Raw genomic sequence first — 18,980 nt, 5'->3', positions numbered from 1 at the left:
GGTCCTGACTCTGCCGGCTTTTTGCAAAGCCCTGGAAACCTGACTTTTGCCGGTGGGCTTGAGGCTTCCAGTCGTGCGGTGGGAACCGTTAAGTGGCTGTGGTATTTTAGTGGATGCGATTATCTCAGCCGTGATTTTTATGCCTTTCGGGATGGTTGTTTTATATTATTTGTTTTTAAATTGATTTTTTATGGTGTTGTATGTAGCTGTTTGCAAACCTCTTGTGTGTGAGATGGGTGGAATTGGAATAAATATGGTTGAGTTAAATATTCTAAATAATCTTATATTCAAGAGCTGAGTTGGCAGATTTTGGGCTGCTGTGTAACTCTAAACACTAAGAACTTTGAATTAAAGGACAAACAAGAATTGATGATGTAGGTACGCTGACTAGTTGGGCTGCATATAGTGTAAATGTTGGTGTTAAATATTAGGCCTATTATTAGGATGGTAATGTCAAGTTTAGTTATTTAAACGTTATGATTTCTTGCGCTGTGACGGCAATATGTTTGAAATTATGTTTGTATGACTTTATTTTTATAAGAATAAATAAAAAATATCAAAAAATAAAAAATAAACACTAAGAACTTCATGAACCAGACCTTCAGTACTCCCAATCGCCTCTAACCCTTCTTTATAGCAGTAGAATTTTGGAGATAATTATGTTGCAGTCCTATTAAACAATCCTTGTGGATCTATTCAAAATTGAGGGATTTCTGCCCATTGTTCTTTTGGAAAGAGAAAAAGAAGAGCTGTCACAGATCAGTTCCAAGGCTCTGTGTGACTCCTGATCTCTGGAATGCCAAACCGGGGAGCCCTGGAATAAGCAAGGACACCTTCCAAAGCTCCTTTAACCATCTCTTTGGATTAACCTTGCAGCCTACATTGTATCTGTGCTGGGAGAGTAAAATAAGTGGGCAGAGGGCAGAAACCTACTCTAAACAGATACCGACAAGCTCTCCCATCTGGAGTTTTATCAGTCTCAAATTCTCCCTCTGTTTGATGAGTCTCCCCTTCAGATGACTGTTGCTGACCAGGGAAATTGTTACTGGCTCCGGATCAGGATTTACAGAGGAACATTACTAGGTCTTTTTCACTTTACATTTTATTTACACTTCTTTAAAGTACACGCTGCATATAAAACATTGGCAGAGGCGGACAAGTGCACGCAGGACCGATAAGGGGACAGGGAGCCCGCTTTGTCACAGCAAGTAGTTACTGCAAAGAAGAGTGAGCGGATCAACGCAACACATGAAGATCAGGTCAAATGTCAAGCAAACAGATTGGCACAGAGGACAGGAGGAGGGGGACCCCTAGAACGCCAGCAGGGGAAACAGCAGCTAAGTCCTGACCTTCCTCTTCTGTTCTTGAAACCTTCCTCTCTGTCTACAAATATCTCCCGATACCTCCCTTCCACGTTTGAGCTTTGCTTTCTGACCACGTTCTTAGTTCTAGGCAACTTCTTGATTATGGACTCTCTACGTACACTGCACGCAGCCTCTGATCGGTTATATGCAAGTGATTTGTGCATCCATCTGTGCACAAGTGTGCATTTCTGGCATGAAGTACCCCTATGCCATGTTAGCCATGGGCATGTGTGCTTTGCAAAATTGGGCACATCGAATTATTATATTTCTAGTTCCCCCTTTTAATATATAACGTGAGGCAGCAAACAGAACGTAATACTCCTACCTCTCCTTTTCCTGACAACCCTTTGAGGTGGGTTGGGCTGAGTCACCCAGCTGACTTTCATGACGAAGGCATGAAGAACTTGGATCCCTGATTCCAGGTCAGCACCTTAACGATACCAAAGTGGCTCTCAACTCAGTTGAGCCCTGTGATTCTAGGCACAAAACAGGCGCAAGATGGAGGCTTCTTCCAAAACAGACTACCGTGTGTCAGGGGAGCAAGGGAGGGGATGATGACATGCAGAAACAGGTTTGGAGGCTCTTGGCAAAACCCAAAGGGCCCTGTCCTGTCCCTTTCATTTGAGAAAAGAAGGCCTGAACACGAAGGAGAAGATCGGCAGAGTGACATTGAGGCCTCCTTCCTTGTGCTCCAAGACCATCAAAGGCTGAGGGCCCGTGGCATAGGCTTTCCTGCACCAAAGGCCCGCTTTGCAAATGCCGTGGAGTTCCTGGTCCAAAAAGCCCTGTCAGAATTGCACGAGGCTCAGAAGGAAGAGCAGGGCTCAGATCTTATTCTTGTGCAGCTGGGAACGCAAATAGGAGGGATGGAGATTGCGGAGTCTCACTTGTCCTCTCAGGCAGCGAGCTTCCATGAATACTGAAGGCAGGGTTGGATGAAGTGGGCAGCCAGTGAGGCAGGAGGGAGGGATTAAGAGGAAGGTGGAATGGAAACCTGGAGGAAGGGGGATGTCTTTTCCCCTGCACTTTGATTATGCCCCCTCCCACCCACCCTCAGCATGCCAGTTCAGCATTTGGGATCATTACCCAATTTCTAAATTCTTCAGCCGGTCTTCCTGGGGCTGGCAGGTTCCCAGAAAGAGCCACTAAGTCACGTTAACCAGGCCAGCCTGCAGTGCCTGCAGTGTGGCTACTCCTTCTCTAGCAGCTGCAGAACCCCCATCTCACTCCCTGACATGGGGCCAGCCTTACCCAAGATACTGGGATTTGGTCTGGCAGAGGTGGTTCCAGCTGGAACTGGCTCCACTCCCAGGGGGAAGGGGCGTTGACAGAGCCCCCCCCCCTCCTTCCAGTCTTCAGTGGAAGTCAGTGGAAAGAGGGCAGAAACCAACCTTCTTGGCAAGCTCGTGCAGGACATCCACTGCAAAGTATCCACCACATGCTAAGTTGCTACCCAAGTAGACAGTTTAGTTTGCAGTTTGCACAGCTTAGTGCAACGTGTTAATATGGGCCCCTTTAGGCAGGAGCCAGGATTTCTTCCTATACAGTCACGGACACAGTCCAAGCCTTCTCTGCCGCCACAAAGATCCTGGCACCCTCCATGCAGTCGGCTGTCCTCCCTCCCTTTGCGGAGGGCTCTCAGTAGCTGGGAACAGGTGCTCTTATCTCTACATTCTTACAAAATTAGGTACTTTATTATTGGCTGTAAAAATAAGACACACTCCTGAATCTGTAGAGGGAAAATAAGAGGGAAATGTCACCCTTTTTCATAGTCTTGGCGGGAAAGCCGCCTCGTTCCTTGATCTAGAGAAAAATGACAAGCAGGAGCCACAGAAATGACAAGGAGCAGCCAGCAGCTCCGGAAGGTGCATTCAGCAGCAGCAGCAGCAGCACCTGGCTGTGAGAGCCCCCTTAGCAAGAAAGGCCGCAAGGATCTTTCCTTCAGAGACATCAGCGAGGGGTATGGAGCTCCTCCAGAGGCCCTGTGGGGAAAGCAGCAGGGAAGAAGCTGGCCTCTGCCTGGAAGGCCCCTTCCTGCCCGCCAGCGCAGCTGGACCCCTGGTGCCCAGGCTCCCTCTGGGGTGGCTTCAGCAAAGTTCCCGTTTGCCAGTGAAGGGGGTTGCCATGCTGGTCAGCTAAAGCAACCTATCCGCTGTATAAATACAGAGTATCTAGAAGGGTGTGTGTGTGTGTGTGCGTGTGTGTGTGCACACATAAGCAGCAGGCAGGTGTCCTTGGAAGATGGGGTGGGCTGGATAAGGAAGGTGAGAGAGCCAGCAGACCCCAAAGCTGCATTTCCTCTGCCAGAGAGTTGTGGCTGCCTGGCCTTTGAAGGTTGGATGGCGGAGCTGGAGAGGTGGGGGTGGGGGTGGATGTCCTAGGCGCCTCTAGCTGGAGGAGATGTACAGGGACTGGGTTTTGCGGCTCCTGCCCGGCTTGGTGTTGAGAATGTCCATGCTTTTGCGGCTGGAGCTGACGACGTCCGTGACGAAGCCAGAGCAGTCATGGCAAACGTCCTTGAGCACCGCTCCATGGGCATAGATGCAGGGGAACTCTTCCTCCACACTGCGCCAGCGGGTGCCCTGCAGGGAGCTGGAAGGCAAAAACGGGGGGCTCTTGACCGGGGCACCTATGCCTGATGCTGCCCCCCCTCCCAAGAGCTGGGCTAGAGCAGCCTCAACTGACAGGCTTTGCTTGGCTCAAAGGTCTGTGGCTCCAGTATCGGGAAGCCCCCGGGCGGCCTGCTGATGAACACCCTGAGGCACATGGCTTGCTTCATGGGACAGCCTTAAACCGGGATTCAGAATGTCCCACCTGACAGTGAGGTCTGAATCTTGAGGGAGATCAGCGTTATGCATCTTCCAGTTGTTAAGCTATAGTCCCTGGCCCTCTGCAAACCTTCAGCGCCTGGGAGGGGTTGCAAGAGCTGCACCCAGGAGCCAGGATCTTTCAGGGACTTTGGATCCCTTCCATTTCTCAAGCCAAATGATCTCTTATCCATGAATGGAAAGGAGACGGGGACAGATCTGCAGCTGAGGCCACATCAAAACTATGGTTGGTTAGCGTCTTAGTTTGCAAACCTATCTGGCCATGGTTCAAAACTCCGACTGCAGAAAGTTGAGGTCCTCTGCCTGCGAGTGCCTTCATTAATCCTGTGCTGGGACCGCAGCCCCCAGAATTCCCCTTCAGCTGACTCGATTGGCTTGGAGTTCTGCTAGTTGACCTCTCAACCTGTCTGGGAATTGAGTCCAAGGCAGCTGCCCAAGATGACCAGAGCGGAAAAGGTCTCGGCCTCGGGGCTCCCTTGCTGCTGATCTGCCCATTCTGAACAGCCGAGCAGGAAACGGAACGGGAGGAAGGAAAAGAAGCGCCACCTACTGGAAAGTCTCCTGCCGACGGGCTGGGGGGCCCTTGGCTCCCAGAGAGTCCGGCAGCGTCTCGAAGCCCAGGGCGTAGACCGGAATGTGGGCAAGCTTCTTGGAGGGCATCTTGATCTAGAAGGGCCAAGCAGGAGGGGCTGAGCAGAGGGCTGGGCTGCTCCACCCAGCTTCCCAGAAGACCCCAGCCAGGGTGGGGGGGGGGGATTTTGCCTGGGCTTTCGGGATAGCAACCTTACCTTCAGGCTGCAGGAACTGCAGACAGACCTAAAAGCAACAGAGGAAAGAAAAGGCTCAGCCGGGAGCCCCATTCACCCCACTGTCTGCCCAGCCGGGTGCCTGCTGACTCACCTCTTGCAGAAGAGGCAGGTGGGGGGCCAGGAGAAGAGCGCAAACTTGGTTCGGCAGCAGCAGCAGCTCTGAGCCAGAGGAGAGACGGTCAGCAACGGCTTGTCTGGGGGAGCCCTCTGCCCCCCCCTGCAGCCCCAGGAGCCCCCCTGGCCTCACCTTCCCTTTCTTCAGGCTGCTGTAGAGCTCCTTGCTGTGAAGAAACTTCTCCATCTCGGCCTTCACCAGCACCTGGCGCACGTTGACCATTTCCTCCACCGTCAGCGCCAGGCTTTCTACGGGGTGGCTGAACTCCTGCTGTGGGGGGGCGGGGGAGGGCAGAGTATGGGATCAGAGCTGCCCTGAGCCAGGCCAGCTGCCCAGGCAGAGAGGGCAGGCCAGGTCTCCTGCAGTTAGGACTCCAGTGGAAACACCGGCCCTTACACTGCATCCCCTTCCTCCGCCGGTCAGGTTCCAACCGCCAGGGAAAGCTCACGAGGGGGAGGGGGAGGGGGAGGGGCTGGCTTCCGTGTGGGGAAAAACCAAAGCACTTGGATCCATACGGGCAGAATTGGCTGCAAATAGCAAAACCCCCAATGGCCCAAAGGGACCCATTCCACACGCTCGGGTTCTGACGCCAGAAGGAGGAGGAGGAAGAGGGAGTGGAGCTATTGCGCTCGCAACCCCCCCCCCCCATTGAAGTTCCTCCATGTTGCCATTTCCTGACTCACTCTCTCTGGGCCGTGTGCTTCCTGGGACAAGGACCGGGCTTCGGGCGGCCCAACCGGCCTCAGGCACCAGAGGTCATGCCACAAAGCGGGTGTGAAAACGCACACCGCCCAAGTTGCTTACCAGCCACAAATATTTCAGACTGGTGTCTGTGGCCTCCAAATTCTCCTGCATGGAACCCAGGGCGTCTTGTTTACGAGGACACGAACTGACCCGAGGGTGGTAGCGAGCTGGAACCGAACCTGAAGGAGAGCGGAAGGGAACCGGCAAGTCAGAATCTACCCAGCAGGGAGAAGAGGCCCCCCGGCTTCCCATGAAGCCCCAAGGGGGTGTAGCTGAAGCAAGAGGCAAAGCAGAAAACCAATAGAAGCCACGCCCAGCCCCCATTCACAAATGGAACCCCCCCCCCAGCAGCAGCAGCGTTGCCCTCCCTGCTGCTCTGGGCAGGAGAGGAGCCCATTCTGCCGCCCCCCCCGCCCCCCGGTCTCTCTGTTTCTCTCTCTGTCTCTTTCTCTCTGTCCCTCTCTCTCTGTCCCCCTCCCCTATCTCCCCAAGCTCTTTCTCTCTGGATTTGCAGTGGTCCTCACTCAGGCAGTTGGGCTGCAACGTCTCTGCTGGGAAAGGAGGGGGCGCGCAGAGAATGGCGTCCCAAAGTGGGGTTACCTCACAAACAGAGGTTCACTTGCCCATGTTTTCCATGCCGGCCCACCCAGCGGACACGGTACCTGAGCGAGGCCTCGGGTCTGACGGGCTGCTCCTTAAGTACTCCAGGTGAGGCTCGCTGTTCTCACTTTCATCCCGAAAATGGGACAAGTCTTGCTCGGAGAAAGAACGGTCCCGCTTCAGGGGCGTCAGGGCCCCCGGCTCCTGAACCGCCTCTGAGCAGGGAGAGTCGTCTTCCTGCAGAAAAGGGACCACTCAGCACACCTGCAGAAATGCCGGCACCCAGACCCCCTCCCCCGAGGCCAGCCCCCGAGATCAGAGCAGGCCGGCATTTCTGCTCTCAAGGAGAAGGAAAACGGGGGCACGCAGGCACAAGGAAGAGCCCTTTGGGAGCATGGTGCCAATGGCCCTAGAGGGTGGCAGAGGTTGCCAGAGCAGTAGGCAAGGGGCAAAGGGAGGAGGAGGAGGAGGAGAGGAGGCCAACAGGACTGGACTGCAAAGTCCGCTCCAGCAGGCCGAGCTGCTCTTCTGGCCCAGAAAGCAGGAGACGAGGTCCAGCTCTTACTTCTGAGACAAACATCTCTTCCATCTCTGCCAGTGTGGGTGCCTTCAGCAGGACCCTCGGCCTTTGGCGCTGAGGTGGGGCACCGGACTCTGAAACGGAGAGGTTGATGCAAGAGGTCGATTTCATGTTGCTGGAGCAGGCATTCAGCAGGCAGGGCAAGGAACCAAACCCTGGCAGGACAAGAGGAGAGGGCACGGTGTGGCACAGGCTACCTTCCTGGCCTCCCTTCTAACAAGTGGCATTCAGAGTAGCCCAGCTTTCCTCAGCATGGCACTGGACCACGTTGCCTGTCCAAATGCCAACGTGGGCAGGAGTGGCAGGGCTGAAGGATGGCGCTCTCTTCCCTGGAAGAGACTCCTCTCTCAGTCTCCCCTTTTGGGATGATCTGGAGCTGCTTCTGAGCACCTGGAGACGTCTCCCGGACTAGACTGAGGTGGGGGCGTTTCCCCAGGGACCCCGCAGGTTCTCTCCTGCCTTTGCCCTCTCATCCCCGGAGGGAGCAAAGGGATCTTCTCTAGCTCCCAGGAACCCCCACCCCCACCCTTTCCTTAAGGACAGACCCACCTCTCTGGTGCTGCAATTCCACTGGCCGGAGCTTCCGTTCCTGCTTGATCTCCTCCAAGATCTTCTCATGGAGGGTCTTCGGCTGCTGGGGCAGGGGGCGCAGCCTGCGCTCCGAAGCCTGCAAGAGGGTGGGGAAGCCAGAGAGGCCCGTTCCACTGGCTGCTGCTCTTCCAACTCTGGGCTGGAAGGACCCCTGAAGACCACCAAAACAGGCCCCCACTTGTTGGGGACCCAGAGCAAAGCACCCCGGCCAGCTGCTGCCCTCGAGATGGCCAATAGCACAGCTCTGCCCGGCCGGAACCCGCCTTGTCCAACCCAGAAAGCAGCCCCAGCAGCAGCTCCCCCCCCCCAAATAACTTCCTATTGGGCAATTGACAATCTCGAATGAATGATGGAGTTTTAGAAGTGGTCAAAGCAATCCAGGTGGCTGTTAGTGCTACCCCCAAAGTCCACCCGAAGGCCCTTCCCATCCCCACCCCAGGGAGAAAAAGCAGAGCCTGGGCTGACCTGTCTCAGAGGCGGACGGGATCGTATGAAATCCAGAATGAGTTCATGGGCGTCCTTCTTCACCCTGGGCGGAATGTCTCCGTCCACCTGACGGGGATCCACACAGAAGGATTAGCCACACGTCCTGCTCCCACGTTCTCCAGGAGGAGCCTCTAGTGACCCGGGACAGGGGGGTGCTTTTTGCTTCTTTCCAAAGTCCCCTCCGTCTTGTCTGCCTTTGGGGTGGCTTCTATAGGGTTCTGGGGGAAGAGCTGCCGACATCCCTTTTTAAGTGGAACCTCCCGCTGTGCTCTAGGGCCCAGGTCCACATGAACGGGAAGGCCGAGCTGCACGGGGGGCCCCAGAGAGGGAGGGGAGGGTCCCCGTTCCTCTCTCACCATGACCTTGCGGAGCTTATAGTTGCGGGCTCGGATGTCCTGCATCAGCATCTCAAAAGGTGTCAGCTGATACTCTGTAGGTAAGGGATCAAAGTGTTTCTGCTGGACCTTCTTCAGCTTCACGCCATTCCGCAGTTCTCGCATGAGCTGCACCCAGAGTCGAGCCTGCGAGTCACAAACCAACAATGGCACCAGGGCCGGCTTCCCCCAAACGGTGCTTGAGGCAGGAGAGACGCCGGGGACACCTTCTCTGTGGGGCTCTGGCTCTGAGAGGCCAATCCTCCTCCTGAGCTTTCTCCCAGGCAGGCAGCGCCCCACCCGTGGGACAAAGCAGACCGTCTCTCCCACCTGCTGGGAAGGCCTCGCCATGGGCAGCCCTGGGGGACTGTTCTCCAGGCCAAACCACAGCCATGACGACGCAGCCTTATTCAAGCCAGCCCGGCCCTTTCTTGCAAATGGGTCTGTGGGGAGGAGAGCCTGTGGTTGTAGGTGTGTGTTTAGGGAAATAAACATTGTTACGGAGCATAAAGTTAACATCAGGTGTGCCTAGAGCCTCCCCTCTCTTCTCCTTGCTTCTTGAGGGGGAAGTAGTTCTCTACGTAGAGTATTGATATACCCAGCCCCACCTAGAGAGATTCCTGGGAACTTTCTAAAAGTCCACCCTCAACTCTCTTCTCCGTTTCCCAGCCCGCTCCGTACCCAGTCCGTGTTCCTCAGGCTGTCCAGCTCCTCATCTGCCGATCGGTCGCTCAGCTCCTCATCCTTCAGTTTCACCAGCATCTGCAGACCCAGGAGGCGGAAGCAGGTTAGCCTCTCCCATTTTCATTGCATTCATGGCGGCATAGAAGTTATGGATTGGACTAGGATGAAGTGGAAAGGGCAGGGAGGGGCCCGCAAAGCGTACTCCGGGGTGCTGAGGAGGGAGGGGATGAAGTCCTTATTCAGCTGGATCTCTTGTGCAAACAAGGAACTGGGACAAGAACCAGCTGTAGAAGGGGGGGAGGGGGGGAGGGAGACGGGGCACAACTTCTCCAAATGGGAGCCTGCCTGGCAGCTGTAATACTCCACAAAAGGGACTAGAAGTAAAGGGCAGGTGAAGCGCAGAGCAGCTCTCTTAAGAGCCAGCCACAGCTCTCAAAAGATGGGTGGCTCTCAGCCCTCAGAATGCCCAGGTGGGAGAAGAAGGTGGCAGGTTGACTTCCTTCTTTCCTCCGTGCATCGCTCCAGTCGTACCGTTTGTCATTGCTTAAGGGAGCTGCATCCTGGCCTCCCAGTTCAAGCACCGGCCTGGGAGAAGCCAGACGATGTACGTGTGGCTGTACTCAGTTTCTCAATGGGACGTGTTTGGCCGATGCTCTCCTGGAGCTCTTCCCTTCCAGGTCTCCTTGCCAAGAGAGAGGAGGCTGAGGGCCCACCTCTCATGGGTATCACCCTGTCTGTCCCTCGGCCTTTTGCACTTCCACCATGAGGTTTTAGAATAGAATTTGTTCCCCGAGTGACTGTAGAAATGACTTCTCCACAAACCCTTTTCCACAGGACAACAACGCCTCTCCCTGGAGAGCGCTGGGCTGGAGAATCCCTAATTATGGGCGCTCATTAGCTACTTGGGGTTCCTCCCAAGAGATGCAAAGCACAAGCCCACCGAGAGGAGGATGGCCTCCTCAGGCAGCCGCCCAGCCTCCCTCCGTCCCAGGAGGACTCTCTCTCTCTCTCTGCACAGGAAGAGGAAGAGCGGAGCCTCCGCCAAGTCTCATCTGAGCCATAGAGGCGTCCTGGCAAAGAAATGGGGGGTGCCTCCCCTTCCCCCCTCCCGGCTCTTAGTTGCACCAGCTGTGCAGGGGAGGACCCTGACGAGGGCCCCAGCTCTGGGCGTGAGAACTGCAGGGAGGCAGCAGAGACCCCTCCCAGGGCCAGGGGCTCGCCTGGGTGGGGCATGTGGCTACTCAGCTGCCACAGGAAGGTGGCGTTCCTGCAGAGCCCGAATGGCGCATTGCCATGGCTGGGCTGGGCAGCAGCAGCAGAGAGGGCAGGGCAAGGGCTGCCCACCCCCCTGGCGCTTGCAGCAGATGTCCCAGGCAAAAGAACCTAACGGGCTGACTCTGCCCACCTGGATCTAATTCTTGGGGGGGAGGGGGGAGCTATGGAGAATTCTCAAGAGGCAGCCTCTGCCCTCTGCCCTTTGGTACCCAATTCAAGTCAGCATTCCTCCCACTAGTCCTTGGCCAGCTCTTCTCCCTGTGGTCGTTAGGCTTAGGGGTCACCGATTCTGCTGGAAAGCCCCAGGATAGCCCCATGCCCACTTGCCCCCACTCCCCCCTAAGGGCAGCACTTCAGGAATTGCATCTTTAAATGGTCAACCACCCAGGCCAGCCCCACTCACTTCCTTGGCATCCCGGATCTTGGCCAGAAAAGCTTTCAGCTCCACCGTCTCGAGGAACAGCGCCCGGCACACCGCCTGGTAATGAGCGTGGGCCTCTGGCAGCTGGGAGAGGCGGGCAGCGCAGAGCTGCATCACTTGGCCGAATGTGCGGACGACGCACAGGGTCCCCTTGGCCACCGCCTCCTCCTCTTCCTCCTGCCCGCTGTAGCCTTCGTCTGCAGTGCTGCTGCCGTTGCCGCCGTCTTCGGAGTCCCCGTTGGTCATCAGGTCGATCAGCCGCTCCAGTTCGGGGCTCAGTTCACGTTCCTCGTTCTCCTCCAGGCCCCAGTCGAGGGCTCGGTAGATGACAAAGCCCAGGGACTGCACCATCTGCAGGGGGGGGGGGGGGGAAGAGACGGCTGGGTTGACACCCTGTGTTATTCGAGGGCTGATGAAATAGCTCTCATGCCCAGGGCAAACCAAAGACCCTTTCCCAGAGATCAGCCTCAGGGAGAACCCGCCAATGTGGTGTCTTCGGAGGGTGAGTGGCCTTGGCGGCAACGAGGCCAGGGTGTTCCAGGGTGCTCAGACCCTGGCAGGTTTGGGGAGAGGTGGAAAAATGGACCCTCTGATCTGCGCAAGCTGAAGTTTTCCACACTTGCCAATGCTTTGCTAATGAAAGTGACACGAGGGAGGCTCAATAATTAGCTTTTTAAGAGACTGTTGATGGTTGCCAGACTTATCCAGTTCCCAAGGCCAGCAAGAAGAGAAGGTGGACTTTCCACAGGGCCCTCGGCCACCTACCTGTGCTTCTGCTGCAGGTGCCAAAGTCAGTGGGAGCTCTGCAGAGGGAAGAGGACACTGTTAGAAGACGCCAGTCTCGGAGAGAGCGAGAGCACCGGGCTTCCTCAGCTCAAGGCAGAGTTAGGTACCCTCCTGCGCATCTGAGCCCATCCTAGACCCAAGAGCCACGCCAGAACCAAGCAGGCTCCACCCTGACATCTCTTCTTTTGGTAAAAGGGCAGAGATGCCAAGTGGGTAGAGTCTACTTTGGCTGGTTCAATGGAGAATCTTTCACCCCATGTTGGGTTTGGTGCACAGAGGCCAGCTATTGACAAAGCGAGTGTGCCCGTGTGTGCAAATGGAGATTTAGGCAAGTGGCAGGTTGCTTTGTCCCCGTGTAAAATATTGGGGGTGGGGGGTGATGGGAGCTCTGAGCGGAAAGGAAAAATGCGGAAAGCCAGAATTTACAAATGGAAGAAGGAAAGAAAGATTGCAGCAAATACTAGGAAAAGAGTCTCTCCGTGTGCAAAGTATTTCTAAAATCAAAACTTTCAAGATGCTGGTAAAAGGGACTTTCCTGCAGCATTTAGGGCCAGTTTGGAAGCCATCCTAGCACACGCCCAGTTCTGACCCCCATTTCCTGCCATTTCCCACTCAATCATCCATTTAAAGCCCCAAATGTCTCTCTAGGGAGATGACAAGATGTCCAACTGCCCATTTCACAGCTGTGCTTTCCCTTTGGGGACATAACAGTGCAAAATGGACAGATGTGTCTGTGCCTAGGGAGACCTCTCCCCCTTCTCTCTCTCTTTCCAAAGGAAGCCAGCTCTCCTCTCTAACTGCTGTCTCATTTCTGGACTGGGAGACGATGGGAAAGGACGCTAAAAGGAGGGCTCACTTTCTCCAGAGAGAATTACATGAATTGTAATCAATAAAATGAAGTTTGGCAAAAAGGAAGAAAGAAAGAAAAAAGGAGAATTAGGCCATTAGGAGAAAGCAGAGAACCACTTAATGCAGCAGCATAAGCAGAGCCAAGTCCTCAGCTCTTTTACCCCCCCCCCCTTCCACTGCCTAACATCACACAGAGCCAAGGCTGGGGGAGGGGGCACAGCGCAGTCCTTGAAGCCTTATGGGCTTCCGTCCGTCCGTCCGTCCGTCCAGCCACGGAGGCCGAGGGGAAGCAGTGGAACTCCCTATCCTAAAGCTGCCCTGTCTAGAAGCCGACTCTGCTGAACTGTTGTGACATCCTTGGCCCATCCAATGCAATTCCCTTTCGGCTGGTTTCCGCTGCCCTCAGATGGGGGCAGGTGGCCTCAGCAAGATCTTGCACAGCACCCTGCTCTGGGGAACCTGGGAGAAATCCCCTTCCTAGGGACCAGTGGGGGGGGGGGAGCTTCTCACATTGGACTTTCTCTTCCTTGGTCTCATTCACGTTCTTAAACTAATCCAAGTTACCCCGTGGGAATGGTAACGGCACAGTTCCTGGAATCCTACCATTATCTTTACCAAAAAAGTATCTGAAGAGGAAAGCTGTACAAAATGCACATGTGCATTAAATTGGGAGAATCTGCTTCTCAAAAACAATGCATTACATAAAACTGAAAGAGAAGCACACATCTTTGGAGAAAATAGATGCACCTTTGTGTAGATTTAAGAGAAAAAAACCCTCAAGCAATGAAGCCGTATTTGCAAACTCTAATTATGTGCCTTTACCCACTGTGGCTGATGGGCTGCCTGCACTTTGATCCATGAATACCCCTGATATCAGGATGGGAGCCAACGGCAGCCTTGCCTGGAACAAAGCCCCCCCTTTCTCTGCGGCAGCAAAAGTCCCCTCTGGCGGCGGCGGCAAAACCCTCAAACTGAGGCCGTTTGGCTCCTCCCCACTGAGACCCCCAGGCTGCCTGCAGGCAGGGAGTTCTGGGCCGGAGTGAGTCAAAAGTACAGCCAGGAAGCCACCAGGTTAGTGACCCTCAACGCCAGCCACGGCCATAACTCATCGGCTGGGTTTTGGTGAGTGGAGAACTGGCTGGACCGGTTCTGATGGTGGGTTGGGCTGTACTTCTAAGTCAATATCATCAGAAGCAGCTGCAGCTTCCCTGGTAAAGGCTCCCTGCAGAAAGCTGCATCCTGGACAAGGGCAGAAGCCGCCTAAGACGGCTGGCCCCTCTGCCACCCCAGCTGTGCCCCCACCACTGCCACTCGCATTTGACATTCCTAAGCAGTTAGAAGAGAGGGACAAGCAGCAATGACCCCTGCTGGGTGTTGCTGCTTTTTAACTTCAAGACCGATGTTCTGAAATGAAAGCATTTGCTTGGCAGCAGGGGAGGCACTGAAAGGCAGATGCAGGGCTGAAGACTGGCTAAACCAGGACTAAGCCCAAGAGGAAGGAATCAGAGACTAGGCAACTAAGCCACAAGACCCAGTTTAGCCATAGGAAGAAGAACAGGCGGCAGTCGTGGAAGAGGAGAGCAGATACACAAGTGAAGGAAGAGACTCCTTCCTTCCTTCCTTCCTTCCTTCCTTCCTTGACTATGAACGGAAAGCTGAACTCCTGCCTTAGGTGGGGGTGGTGGTGGACTAGAAGACCTCCATGGTCCCTTCCAGCCCTAGGAGTCTATGAAAAGTCAGGCCTGTCCAGGCAAGTGTCATAACTCTCCCTTTGAGTTGATGCCATCAAGAGGAGGACATATGTCCACCTGTTCTGGTTCTTCAACGGGTGACCACCCGGCCTGTGTATGTAGTGGCCTGCATGCAAAGGCCCTGCTGATGGGTGGCCCTTTCCCCCTCCCCTCCCTCCCCAAGTAATAAATCCTCTTCTTGAAAAAGTGTTCTGGCTTTAACACTGTTTTGCACTTAAAACACTCTGTGGTGTTAAGGCCCTGCCAATCACCATGGGGAGTTCTCGGCAGTTCTCCCTTCCTGTCCCAAGTCCTAAGATAACATTGGGCTCATCAGGCACAAACCTGGCTGCTGAGGACGCTTCCCTGCTGCCTTTCATAGAGGCTGGGAAGACCCCATCATGGATGTGGCCTTGACTCAGGCGCTCCTCCCCTACTGTCTGCCTGACGATGCAGCTGTGAGCATCCAAGCTCTGGGCTGCCACCCAAGACCCAGGCTTACCACCTGCCCACACTTCTTCCTCTGGGATTATATCCCTCCTGCACTCCTCTGGAGCAGACCCTCCTCAAGGCCCCTCTTGCCTCTTGGAAGCCCCCAGGACTGAGGCCCCGGTAGACTGCAGGTGCTTCAGCCCCCAAACGGTCAGCATAAACCATCTGGCACCGCAGTAGACGTAATGACACCCATCAGACACATGGCAAGGAGATGAGAGAGACACTTTTGACCTTTGTGCTCACACAACAAATGACTCAAGGCAAACTAAACCCCACCCAGTTCACTGGGGCGAAGGGGCAGATCTATGAGGAGAATTGCTGAGAGAAAGAAAGAGACAACCCGAAGCTCCCCAAGAGCTCCTTGATCTGGACCGCTGGGATGTCCCATCATCCAGTGCCCCGCAGGCTGCTTCCCCCTGCGGGGAAACTACTGGCACCGCTGCCAGTCCTTTCATTGCTTGGGGCACCCCGACTTTCTGCAGCTGCTCCTGGAATTGCTTTGGAAAGCCTACAGTGCCCCAACTGGGACAATTCCTGGCCCATCCGGAGAATTCGGGGGGGGGGGAGCACTAAAGAGGGGCAAAAGGTCTTAGATGCGCCAGACCATCCTACCGTCGGAGAAGGATTTTAGGGTCCCTGAATTCAGGCTACCCTCTGGCTCCGGACCGTGACGGTGACCCTGCAGGTGGAGGGAGCTGATGGCGACCTCCCGCTCCGTCCAAGCCACGACTCCCCAGCGCCGGCCTCTTTCGTGGACAAGGCCGGACTTTCTCCGATGGCCCCGGGGTCCCCGACGGGCTTCCATTCCCCGGGCTCAGCGGCCCCGCCGGGGCGCTATTTCCCGCGCGTCCCCTCAACACTCACCGGCCTGGCCGAACTCGCCGCGGGCGGAGACGGCGCCGTCCTTGTGCAGGCGGAGATCGGCGGTGTCGCGGAGGCATCCGGCCGGTCCCCAGCGCCGCCGCCGCCGCCGCCCTTCCTCCGCGTCTGGTGGGTCGGGCTGGAGCAGTCCTCGGCAGCATTGGAAGCAGACGGCCCACGCCTGCTCCTCGTTAACGGGCTGCTCGTAGGCCTTCAGCACCTCCTCCAGGGACAGCTCCTCCGCCGGGCCGCCCCCGCCAGCCGCGGACCCCGGCCCGGCCCCTGCGGCTGCGGCTGCTGCTCCGGCGCGCGCCATGGCCCCGGCTCCATTAGCGGCTCCCGGCGCCCGGCTCCATGGCGGTGGCGGCTTCGCTGCTGCGGCTGTTCTGGCTGCTGCGGCTGCCGCCGCAGGCGGACGACCTGGGGAGGGGGAGGAGACGACAGGGGGAGGAGAGGAGGGCCGAGCCAGCCGCCTGCCGCACCGCCCGCCGAAGGGAGCGAGACCAGCCCAGGCCCAACGCCGCAGAGCCGGCCTCGGAGAGCACGCCGGCCGCTTCGGCCGTTTCCGGATGGCCTTGAACTCCGGGCGGATGGCGAAAGCAACTGGGCGGCACCTGCCGGGTAGAGCCTCCCTCCGGGACAGAGGCAGCCCTGCCCCCTCGAGCTGCTCACCAAGGGGCCTTCGGGCGCCCGGCACCCCCCACTCGGACTTACTCTGGAGTAAGCATCGCAGGGGCGCCTGCTTCTGAGTATGGCTGGGCTTGGAGTGGGAGGCAACTGGAAAGCTGGCATAGTTAGGCCAAGTGGGGAGTGAAATCACCGACACTGCCACACCCCCAACCGCACAGCAATTCCCAAGGGGGAGGGGAGGAAAGTCTAACCTTCTGTCTTGGGGGACAGGCATGGCTGGCTGCAGCTGCCGGTTTTAGGTCATCCCTTTGCTTCCCCCCTTTTACTGAATGGGAGACAACTGGCCACCTTCATGCCCAGTTCCCCATGGAAGGTTCCCACTGGACAATAAACCAAAACTGAAGAAACTATCTGGACTTAGTAGAAAGAGCAGCTGCTTTCATCTCTGGTGCCACTTTTGCAGACTATATCACCTTTTATTAAAAGGAAGACATTTTTGTGATGCCTTTTGGTAAAACATGTTAGCCTGGAAAGGGGGAAAGCCGTCTGTATGTGTTCTGAAGCACAGGCCTTCCGCTTGTAAAACAGGTTCTGGGGCCAAAGCCCGGTGCCTTCCGGCTCAGACTAGGAGGGAGAACTCTTCTTCCAGGGTGGGGCTCATCGGGTTAGATTTCAAGCTCCACCTGGGAGCCTGGAGGGCAAGTAGACCCAATATTTGAAAGCCTGCAGGGAGGCCCTGGAGTTGACTGCCTTGGGCGCCTGTTTCCCCCAGCAGCCAAGACCTTCCCCCCTTCCTTTTCAAATAATTGGGGGCTGTTTTTTCATATAGAATCCAGGGAGGAGGGAGGGAAAGAGAAGCTATCAATCCAATCGTGACCTATTAGTCCCTTAAATTTAAAGCACATTCCAGGAAAAACTCACTCTAAACCCCATTTTCTACACCTGCAGGGAAATGGACTAACCCTCAACTTCTGCCTGGTTGCTCCCAGTAATAAGGAGTAGAGTCACAAATGTGTTGAAAGCCAACAATTTGTTCAGAGTCCTCCCCTCCCTTCTCAGAGAGAGTCCATTTTCACTCTCTTGCTTTTCCGGGATTTACATTTTGTTGCTAGGAAGGTGCAAGGTCTGTTAACGGCAACAGAAGTGTGTACACACAAACACACGCAGCAGCCTCACCGGTTATTTTTAAACTCAGGGCCGGAAGGGTGGATGTAGCCTTTCAAAGCTTGTCTACTACACACTTGTTGTACTTACGTCCTCAAATGTATTTGAAAATTACACATCTCTTTTTCAGTGCAAACTTTTAAAAAGACTGATTTTCAAGATCCCAGAACCAAACTCTGAATAACACATACCTAAACATGTTTCCATCAAAGGTTTTCCCCAAAGGCCGAGCCAAGGACCCTCAGCGGCTCTCACTAAGAGGTTTTTTTAGAGCAAGGGGGAGGAGGAGGAGGAGGAGGTTACCAAGCAAAAGTCCTCCTACTGATTAGTGGGAGAGGTAGAAAATGGGGCATAATCACAACCTGAAAGAAACAGGCAAGTGAAGTAATCTGCATGGGAGCCCTCAGCCCTCCTCCTGAATGATCCTGGGAGCCCCTCCCCCAGTTGTTATAGGGGCAAAATCTCCCCCACCCACCCCAGTTCTTTGCCTCTTTTCACTTGTAATGTTTTAATGCAGCTTTCCCCGCTGAGAAATTGTTGAACTACAAATGCATTGATCCCACACAGGGAGGGCTTCTAGGATGGAGAAAGGTAGGCTAATTTACCTATTTCTTCAATTTATTAAATGTATTTGCTACCCATCTTCCAACAGGATAACTCTGGGTGGTTTACAATATTAAACCAGCTTCATATAATGTATTTAGATGTTTTGACATTACCATCCTATTTTGCATTTTACAGGAGGGGGCGATTGGTTGTTGTAAGCTGCTTGGAGTCTTAGATTGGCTGAGAACTGAGAACTGCAATAATTGAGTGACCTGTTAGTGCCACATGTTTTCTAAACATGCACAAGAGGAAAAACATCTTTTGAGGTCTGTGTTTACTCTGCCTTTAACCACAGCACTGGAGGAGAAAGTGATGCTTTGATGTTATTATCAGCATCTGGAGAGACAGAATGCTTGGCTGTTTGACAATTAAAAGGAGCAGCAAGTGCCACATGTAGGCCTGGGTCTCTAAGGTGGTATCACAGCAAATCTGCTAAGGGATTATTTTTAGCCCAGCATCTGATGAGTTCTGCTGGCCTCACACAGAGCTAGATATCTCTCTCTCTCGCACACACACACACACACACAGAGCTTTTTGCTTCATTGCTGTATAGCATCTGGAGTCAGACCCCAGTTTCCATTCATCCTGAAGGCTTTTAGGACTCTGGCGGACCCCCCCCCCACACACACATTTTCTGGTCTGAGGCCCAGCCAGGAGCAGCAGCCCTCCCTTCCCTCTTCCAGGGAATGGGGGGGGGGAGAGTTCTGTAGGGCCTGAAAGAGTTTGTCCCTTGTCCCATCAGGAATTGTGGAGAGGGGAGTTTGGCAACAGACCAAATCCACCTGGCGAGGCCTGAAGCTGGGCCATGCAGGACAGCAGAGGGTGGGTGCGTGGGGGCTTTCCTGGTCAGTGACCCTCCCTGGAGCCTGAACTGCACTGGGAGGACTGGAAGGGATCTTTGAGCTGGGCTCAGCCTTCTGGGGGAGGGGATGATCCAGCAATGCCGATAGTGATCAGCCACAGATCGCCACTCTCGGGACAGAGATGT

The 18,980-nt window shown here is 55.1% G+C and overlaps 1 protein-coding gene across 4 annotated transcripts; it reads right to left on the bottom strand.

Annotated features, from left to right (window-relative positions):
* Positions 1 to 1,651: 1,651 nt before the first annotated feature.
* Positions 1,652 to 16,498, bottom strand: SPIRE2 (spire type actin nucleation factor 2). Of its 4 annotated transcripts, none has more exons than XM_081962987.1 (16): positions 16,307 to 16,498; positions 15,596 to 16,012; positions 11,637 to 11,674; positions 10,854 to 11,222; positions 9,173 to 9,253; positions 8,474 to 8,638; positions 8,097 to 8,183; positions 7,582 to 7,707; positions 7,026 to 7,112; positions 6,523 to 6,697; positions 5,921 to 6,039; positions 5,249 to 5,386; positions 5,093 to 5,160; positions 4,981 to 5,008; positions 4,743 to 4,858; positions 1,652 to 3,956 (listed from the first exon to the last, which is right to left on the bottom strand). In XM_081962987.1, exons 1-16 carry the CDS (start codon positions 16,494 to 16,496, stop codon positions 3,752 to 3,754), a joined length of 2,409 nt encoding a protein of 802 aa, XP_081819113.1. In that variant the 5' UTR covers positions 16,497 to 16,498; the 3' UTR covers positions 1,652 to 3,751. The 4 variants fall into 4 exon arrangements, with proteins under 4 accessions (XP_081819113.1, XP_081819111.1, XP_081819112.1 ...); XM_081962985.1 differs by having other exon boundaries at positions 7,026 to 7,195; positions 7,590 to 7,707; XM_081962986.1 differs by having other exon boundaries at positions 5,249 to 5,383; positions 7,026 to 7,195; positions 7,590 to 7,707.
* Between the last annotated feature and the right edge of the window lie 2,482 nt (positions 16,499 to 18,980).

This window comes from Natrix helvetica (assembly GCF_964273705.1).
Source record: "Natrix helvetica genome assembly, chromosome: 10".
NCBI lineage: Eukaryota > Metazoa > Chordata > Lepidosauria > Squamata > Natricidae > Natrix > Natrix helvetica.
Note: the sequence above shows the minus strand (reverse complement) of the source record. Positions and strands in the feature narration are given on the sequence as shown.

Coding starts and splice junctions, on each gene's coding strand:
- SPIRE2 (XM_081962985.1), bottom strand. CDS start 16,496: ATGCCTGTCCCCCAAGACAGAAGGTTAGACTTTCCTCCCCTCCCCCTT. Junction 8,184..8,473: donor ATAAGCTCCGCAAGGTCATG/GTGAGAGAGGAA, acceptor GATCCCCGTCAG/GTGGACGGAGACATTCCGCC. Junction 3,957..4,742: donor CGTCGGCAGGAGACTTTCCA/GTAGGTGGCGCT, acceptor TTTGCCTTCCAG/CTCCCTGCAGGGCACCCGCT.